Source organism: Octopus sinensis, linkage group LG14, assembly GCF_006345805.1.
Source record: "Octopus sinensis linkage group LG14, ASM634580v1, whole genome shotgun sequence".
NCBI lineage: Eukaryota > Metazoa > Mollusca > Cephalopoda > Octopoda > Octopodidae > Octopus > Octopus sinensis.
This window is the reverse complement of record NC_043010.1, coordinates 50,734,370-50,743,110: the sequence shown is the minus strand read 5'-3', so window position 1 is coordinate 50,743,110 and position 8,741 is coordinate 50,734,370. Positions and strand designations below refer to the sequence as shown.

The 8,741-nt window shown below is 37.4% G+C and overlaps 1 protein-coding gene across 7 annotated transcripts in view; it reads left to right on the top strand.

Moving 5' to 3' along the window:
• The first annotated feature begins 881 nt into the window (after positions 1–881).
• LOC115219345 (protein slit-like) overlaps positions 882–8,741 on the top strand; it is a 20,525-nt gene continuing 12,665 nt past the window's right edge. For all 7 annotated transcript variants that reach the window (XR_005001927.1, XR_005001923.1, XR_005001926.1 and 4 more), the window contains exons 1-4: positions 882–1,047; positions 1,277–1,370; positions 2,999–3,276; positions 6,874–7,341. Coding sequence is in view for 2 of the 7 variants with exons in the window: in XM_036509021.1 (XP_036364914.1) it covers positions 1,324–1,370; positions 2,999–3,276; positions 6,874–7,341 (793 nt within the window). In the remaining 5 variants the exon portion in view is untranslated. The remainder of the gene's footprint in view (positions 1,048–1,276; positions 1,371–2,998; positions 3,277–6,873; positions 7,342–8,741) is intronic.

The following is an 8,741-nucleotide window of genomic DNA, read 5'->3' as shown; positions in this document are numbered from 1 at the left end:
ACATTACAGGTTTGACTTTGCATACAACACTTAACACTTTAGTATTCAGATTACTTCGTCAAATGTAATACATATTCATTCACATTAATTTGAATTAATCATGCATTGTGTTGTAGCTTTGAGATTTCAATGGTGTGATTACTTATGCTTTGAATGACATTGTTAGGTAAGCATTGGATTGACATTGTAATTTAAACACTGGATTGCTGTGGAGGTCCAGTAGAGTAAAATAGAAACCAAAAGGGTCCACAGGTAAAAAAAAATGGTTGAGAACCTCTGATTTAGAGTGCTAAGAAACTCTGCATACCTCAAAACCAGGTGAAACAAATTGCCCTGTACGTGAATGTGAACAGTAGATCTGGCTATTTGAACATAAAATAGAGAAAATTTGGGGCCAGATATGACCAGTTTAAATGCTAAAGGGTTAAATATGTCATTAAAATTTTTTTTTTAATATGTCACTATTTAAAAAAAATTTGAGAGCTCTGACACAATTGATATTAACCCTTCTGATACCATCTGACCTGAGACTGTCCCTGTTTCTGATTCTGTTACAAACTTCTCATTTCCATCAAAATTTATTGTTAATTTATGCTCCAAGCACCAAATTAATAATGACAAAGTTCTTATATTAGATTCTTTGTTATTTTCAAAACTAATTGAAACAAATATGGTAACATGAAGTTTAAAGAGACATAAATTAAAACTTTCCCTCAAAAGTTATTTCAATAAATTCTTTTTCTAATTTCAAAACTAATTAAAACAAATGCAGTGTATATCAAACAAAATATGGTAACAAAAGGGATAATGTCAAACTTAATCATACTATTGAAAGAACGAAAAGATAAAACCAGTTTCTATTGAGTTGATATAGTCATTTCTCTCTGATTTGAAATTCCTCTTGCAGATGTCACTGTCCACGAGGCTTCAATGGTTATCGCTGTGAATCCAACATAGATGACTGTACAAACCATTCCTGCCAGAATAATGCCACTTGTATTGATTTAGTGGAAACATATACCTGTCAATGTCCTATTGGTTATATAGGTGAGTGTATTTTTTTATACAGACATGTATCTCTTTCAATCATCATCATTTAACACCCACTTCCCATGCTGGTAGGGGTTGGACAGTTTGACAGGAGCTGACCAGTTGAAAGCCTATTTAGGCTCCATGTCTGTTTTGCACAGTTTCTATGGCTGGATGCCCTTCCTGTTATTGATTATTATTATATTGATTTTACCCTCTGACTTTTTCTGCTATGGCTTACTTTCAGGTAAACACTGTCAGAAGAAAATTGTGTTTTGTGAAGGAGAGTATGATATGTGTGAGAATGGTGCTACCTGTAAGCCTAAAGGTGATGATTACAGGTAAGTTCATTCATTTTTGTTTCAGTGAGTATGCCTGAAGTCATGTACTTATTATAACCTTTGCTTGGTGTTATTCTATCAGATTTCCTTCACTACATGACTGACTGGTGTGTGTGTGTGTGTGCATGTGTGTGAGGAAGGTATAGAGTAATGAACCAGCATGTCTTATACAATTAGTAACCTTATGTCAGTTGTTTAACCATCATATGAATACATGTAAGGGGCAGTGGATTGGCAGAAGCACTAGAGTGATACACTTGAATGACATGTGGTATTTAGATATCTCCCTTTACATTCTGGGTTCAAATCCTGCCGTAGTTGACCATTTTCCCTTTTATTCTACACTAGCTTAAAAGCCACACTTTGTGCAGGCTTTTAAGCAAACTCCTGCGGAGAGCTAATTGGGCCTGTGGCTCAAAGCTAAAGAGAGCTAAAGAGAGCATGACTATGACATGTCTATATTGAATATATGCCCCAGGGTTGATCAGAGGTTAAGGACAGATGACAATTAATTTTGTAATGCAATCATTCTATCCCAAGTTCCAATCCTAAGTTAAATTCCAGCTGTTGGCCAATTTGTCCCAAAATTTTTATCTCAACGTAAAATTCACAAAGTGAATGTCATTTATCTCCACCTTGATCTCTGATTTCATCTGACAAACACCAACCAAGATGACATGAATCAGCTAAGCTTTACCTGCTAGAAATAGCAACCCAGATTCTTTTAAATCAGATCCCAAAGCTGGATGTTCAAGAACCAAATGAAGGGCAGATTTTCAATCCTGGGATCATCCTGATTCCAAAATGGTATAATATGTCTATGTAGAGCAAATATAGATTGAGCCACAAGGATCCAGGACAGAAAGAGTTTCTCTTTTATTATAATTGATGCTTGGAAAAAGTAAAGTATCAGTGAAGAACTGGGGTCAATATACCATAATTGCTCATTGATAAGTTGCAATATTTTATGCTTGATTTTAACTGAAAAGACTGGGATGTGAATTATACACAGGTAAATACAATAATTGATTATATATATAAACATATATATATATATATATATATATATATATATATATATATATAATATATATATATATATAATATATATATTATATATATATATATATATATATATATATATAATATATATATATATATACATACATGTAATATGTATATATACATATATATACATACATGTAATATGTATATATACATATATATACATACATATATATATACATACATATATATACATACACATATATACACACATATATATATACACATTATTATACATGTATATATATATATACACACACACACACACACACACTGAACAATTGAACCATTGGATCAGTTATTAAGTAAGTACATATTTACTCGAATTGTACTTAGGCATAACAATTTTAATGTTTTTGAAAAAATGTACCAAGCTTTTGGCCCCAGCTGCATACTCCCCAAAAATGTGTAACTTTGTGCTTGATATTCTATTACTAATTATTGCATTAATAAATGTTTTCTTCTTTTCTTCTCATTTTTTTTCTTTTTTGTATGATTCCTTTCGGGGTACTTTGCTGTAACCCTTCTACATATCCACATACTTCTCTCATCTAAACCACCAGCTGCGAATGTCTACCAGGTTACACAGGTAAAAATTGTTCAGAAAACATAGATGAATGCCGCTCTCATATTTGTCAGAATGGTGCCAAATGCATGGATGGCCTCAATGGATACACGTGTATTTGCCCACCTGGTTACCTAGGCAACTTCTGTGAAATAGCACCAATCCAACAGTCAGGTGTACAACAACCCAGTGCCTGCCTTCACCACGAATGTAAAAACAATGGACTTTGTTATTTGCCTTCCACCACATCCGACTACATGTGCCGCTGTGCCGCAGGTAATGTACTCTACAACTATTTGATGTGACACTTTGTATTTTATTTCATAGTGTATTTATTATACAGTGAAAGCGTGTGGCCTAGTGGTTAGGCTGTTGCATTCATGATTGCTAGATTGTGGGTTCGATTCCCTGATTGGGCAGTGCATTGTGTTCTTGAGCAAAAGGCTTCATTTCACATTGCTCCCGTCCCCGTTTGTTCAGGGATAAATGCTGGCCTGATCACCTTGCCAGTGGGGTGGCTTCATTTGAAAGCTAAAACAATGTAAAAGTGCATTGTGACCAGTGATGTGTAACAATATCTGATAGTCTGATCGGTCACATGATCATGTGATTTATTATACAGCATCATATTGCGACACCGTACGACACATCACACATTAAAAACTGGTGCTCCATTGGTTCCAATCAACAGAACAGCCTGCTTGTGAAATTAACACGCAAGTGGCTGAGTACTCCACAGACAAGAGTACCCTTAATGTAGCTCTCAGGGAGATTCAGTGTGATACATAATGTGGACAAGGCTGACCCTTTTGAATTACTGGTACTGCTCATTTGCCAGCTAATTGGACTGGAGCAACATAAAATAAATTGTTGTACTCAAGGACACAAGGCACAGCTGGGAATTGAACACACAACCTCATCATCATGAGCCGAATACCTCTAACAATTAAACCACGCATCTTCACACACTACAATACTACTGCAAATACACTACATCACTCATCCTCATGCTGCACTGTTCTACATAACACTGATTCACACACTACAACAACTACAACACGGCAAACATACTGCACAACACCTTACACCCCACTTCTATACACGAACAACTCATTATATTTGCATTTCACTCTACAGCATGGAACAAGACTACATCATCATCTTACACTCACACACACATCTTTACATATATATATGTGTGTGAGTATCTAACTCTCACTCTCTCTCTCTATATATATATATATAGGTATATATATTATATATTAAATATATATGTATATATGTAACTATTTATATATATATATTTATGTGGCTGTGTGGTAAGTGGCTTGTTTACCAACCACATGGTTCCGGGTTCAGTCCCACTGCATGGCACCTTTGGCAAGTGTCTTCTAGTATAGCCTCGGGCCAACCAAAGCCTTGTGAGTGGATTTGGTAGACGGAAACTGAAAGAAGCCTGTCGTATATATGTATATATATATATATATATGCATGTGTGTGTTTGTGTGTCTGTGTTTGTCCCTCTAGCATTGCTGGTGTGTTTATGTCCCCGTTACTTAGCGGTTCGGCAAAAGAGACCGATAGAATAAGTACTGGGCTTACAAAAGAATAAGTCCCGGGATCTAGTTGCTTGACTAAAAGCGATGCTCCAGCATGGCCGCAGTCAAATGACTGAAACAAGTAAAAGAGTAAAAGATATATATTATATATATATATATATATATATATATATATAATACATGTATATATGACTACACAATATATATATACATACATACACATAAGCACAGGTGCACACACACACATATATGTATGCACATACATATGTATATGCATACGTATGCATATATACATGTGTGTGAACATATATATGTTTGTTTATGTATGTATGTATACACAAGCATACATGTATGTGCAATATAATATGCCTATACATTTTTATAACATACAAACACAGAGAATGTGACCCAGATGTAATATAATATATTTATTATGTATACATATCATATGCGTAATAATTGAAATCTTAACCTGTTTAATCTTATTTATTAAGTATTTTTCATACTTTCTTATCAATCCTTTATGTTTAGTTTGCAACAATAGATTATGTAAGTGTATGACTGTTTCAAGACTTTTTTGTCAGAATGAAATGATAGTAGAGACATATTATTGATGCATTGTGCAGTTGGCTGGAAAGGAACATGGGAATGTTGTTATAACTGCTAAAATCATCATTGCCGGATTTGAAATCTTTTAATTGTTAACTCCCGGTAACTTCCATAATATGTTTCATGTGCTCTATATGTTATGTGTGTTGTTTTGGTTTGTATATTGCTCTTTATGAAGATTTTGCTATTAAAGGTCAAGGAAAATTATGTATATATATTTATATATAGGCGCAGGAATGGCTGTGTGGTAAGTAGCTTGCTTACTAACCACACGGTTCTGGGTACAGTCCCACTGCGTGGCATCTTGGGCAAGTGTCTTCTGCTATAGCCCCGGGCCGACCAATGCCTTGTAAGTGGATTTGGTAGACGGAAACTGAAAGAAGCCTGTCGTATATATGTATATATATATATATGTATGTGTGTGTGTGTGTTTGTGTGTCTGTGCTTGTCTCCCTAGCATTGCTTGACAACCGATGCTGGTGTGTTTATGTCTCCGTCACTTAGCAGTTCGGCAAAAGAGACTGATAGAATAAGTACTGGGCTTACAAAGAATAAGTCCCGGGGTCGATCTGCTCGACTAAAGGCGGTGCTCCAGCATGGCCGCAGTCAAATGACTGAAACAAGTAAAAGAGAGAAAAAAGAGATATGTATTTATATCACCGTCATCATCAACATCATCATTTAACGTCCACTTTCCATGCTGGGGGGGCTGCACGAGGTTCCAATCTGATTAGGCATGGTTTCTACAGCTGGATGCCCTTCCTAATGCCAACCACTCTGAAAGTGTAATGGGGTGCTTTTTACATGCCACCGGCATGGGTGTCATTGACCTGACACCAGCATCAGCCACAACTACAATCTCACTTGGCTTAACAGGTGAACACAAGCACACAATATCATCAAGGGTCTTGGTTACCTGTCACTGCCTCTATGAAGCCCAATGCTCGAATGGTGCTTTTTATATGCCACCAGCACAGGTGACAGTCAGATGGTACTGGCATCAACCACAACTATGATTTCACTCGGTTCAACAGGTCTTTACAAGCACCATATTTCGCCCAACAATTGGAGTGTGCTTTTAAAGGCCCAGTTAAATGATACAGACATCAGCCATGACTACAATCTCACTTGGCTTGATTGGTCTTCTCAAGCACGGCATACCTCCAAAATTCTCGGTCGTTTTTCATTGTCTTTGTGAGGCCCAACATTCGAAGATCGTGCTTCACCACCTCATCTCATGTCTACATGTGCCTACCTCTTCCACAGGTTCCTTCCACCATTAGAGTACAACAATATGTATGTGTGTGTGTAATCATTACTCCGGATGATACATATGCATATATGTATGCATACATGTATATGCATGTATGTGTGTGAATGTATGTGTGTTAAATACATGAACATACACGCATGTGCACACACACACACACAATCGCACACATATACACACACACTTATATTGCTGCCTTACATTGGCCCATTGGGCTGTTGATATTCTTTCCCACTATTAATTCATGTTTATCTCCCTTTCTCTGTCTCATCCTCTCTCTATTCCCTCCTCTCTCACTCTCTCTCTCTCTCTCTCTCTTTCTCTCTATCTGTTACACACACATGGTTGTACGCATACACAAACTCTACCTTCCTTTGTTTCTTTTTTCCTTCAATTTTCTCACACTCACCTCTTCTTCCTCTTTTATCCAAACAGGTTTTGCCGGCAAGAAATGTGAAAAGCTTCATACAGTTTCCCTACACGAAGAAGATTCATACATAAAGTTGCCACCATTACAGGTAGACCCTAAAGCCAATATAACCATTGTATTCTCTGCTAAGCAAGACAATGGTATTTTGCTCTACACCGGCTTTGAACAACATGTCGCAGCAGAGTTGTTCCGAGGCCGAATTAGGATCAGTTTTGATGTTGGCAACTATCCAGTATCTTCAATGTTCAGCTTCAAAACAGTAAACGATGGCAACTTCCATCATTTGCAAATGATGATTGAGAAAAAGAATTTCACCATGATTGTCGATGGAGGCATTTCCCGTACCATTGTGAACGAAGGATCTCGTGAGAGTCTGGATGTCACTGATTCCTTGTATCTTGGAGGACTTCCTCCTGATGTCAATGACAGGGCTCTGAAAAATTGGCATATACGAGACAAAGCTAGCTTTGTTGGTGAGTGGTACTAATGGTTTTATTTATTTTGTTTTTGTTTTGTTTTGTTTTGTCTGTGCGTGTTGGGGTATGTTTATGTACATATATAATAGGTGCGAGTATGGCTGTGTGGTAAGAAGTTTGCTTCTCAACCACATGGTTCCAGTTTCAGTCCTACTGCATGGTATCTTGGGTAAGTATTTTCAACAATAGTTTCAGGCCAACTAAAGCTTTGTGAGTGGATTTGGTAGATGGAAACTGAAAGAAACCCGTCATATATGTATATATAGGCGTAGGAGTGGCTGTGTGGTAAGTAGTTTGCTTACAAACCACATGGTTCCGGGTTCAGTCCCACTGTGTGGCACCTTGGGCAAGTGTCTTCTACTATAGTCTCGGGCCGACCAAAGCCTTGTGAGTGGATTTGGTAGACGGAAACTGAAAGAGGCCTGTCGTATATATGTATAAATATGTATATGTGTATACATTTGTGTGTCACTTGACAACTGATGCTGGTGTGTTTACGTCCCCGTAACTTAGCAGTTCAGTAAAAGAGACCGATAGAATAAGTACTAGGCTTACAAAGAATAAGTCCTGGTATCGATTTGCTCGACTACAGGCGGTGCTCCAGCATGGCCGCAGTCAAATGACTTAAACAAGTAAAAGTGTGTGTGTGTGTGTGTGTTTGTGTCTATGTTTGCCCCCACCACCGCTTTGCAACTGGTGTTGGTGTATTGGTGTGTTTGTGTCCCTGTAACTTAGCGGTTCAGCAAAAGAGACTAATAGAATAAGTACCAGGCTTTAAAAAAGTCCGGGGGGGGGCTACATGTACGACTAAAACTCTTCAAGACGGTGCTCCAGCATGGCCGCAATCAAATGACTGAGACAAATAAAATATAAAAGATAAAAGCTACACACACACACACACACACACACGTGTGTGCACATATATGTGTGTATGGGGTAGGATGTATATTTGTGTATACATCCATATATAGGATGAAGACAGTGTCAATCAAGGACATAAAACAGGGAAAGCCCCTGGTCCATTAGGAATCACTTCTGGGATGCTTAAAATATCTGGCAGAATGGGATACAGCCTAATCACCCCTATTGTCAATCAGGTTGTACAGGAAGGTGTCATACACAATGACTAGTGAATTATAGACAGCCGTTACAAGGGTAAAGAAGATGCCTTTGATAAAAGTAATTACAGAGCTGTCAAATTGTCAAGCAAGTTATGGAGAAAATTATAGCCCAATTGATTAGGAACAGAATTAGACAACATTACTATGTATATATAAATATTTAGCCATCCACCCATCCATCCATCCATCCATCCATCCATCACCCACTATTCTTAGGAGAGTTGTTGGTGTAGCATCCTCAGGCATCACCTCTATTGAAGCCCTTCAGAAGCAACT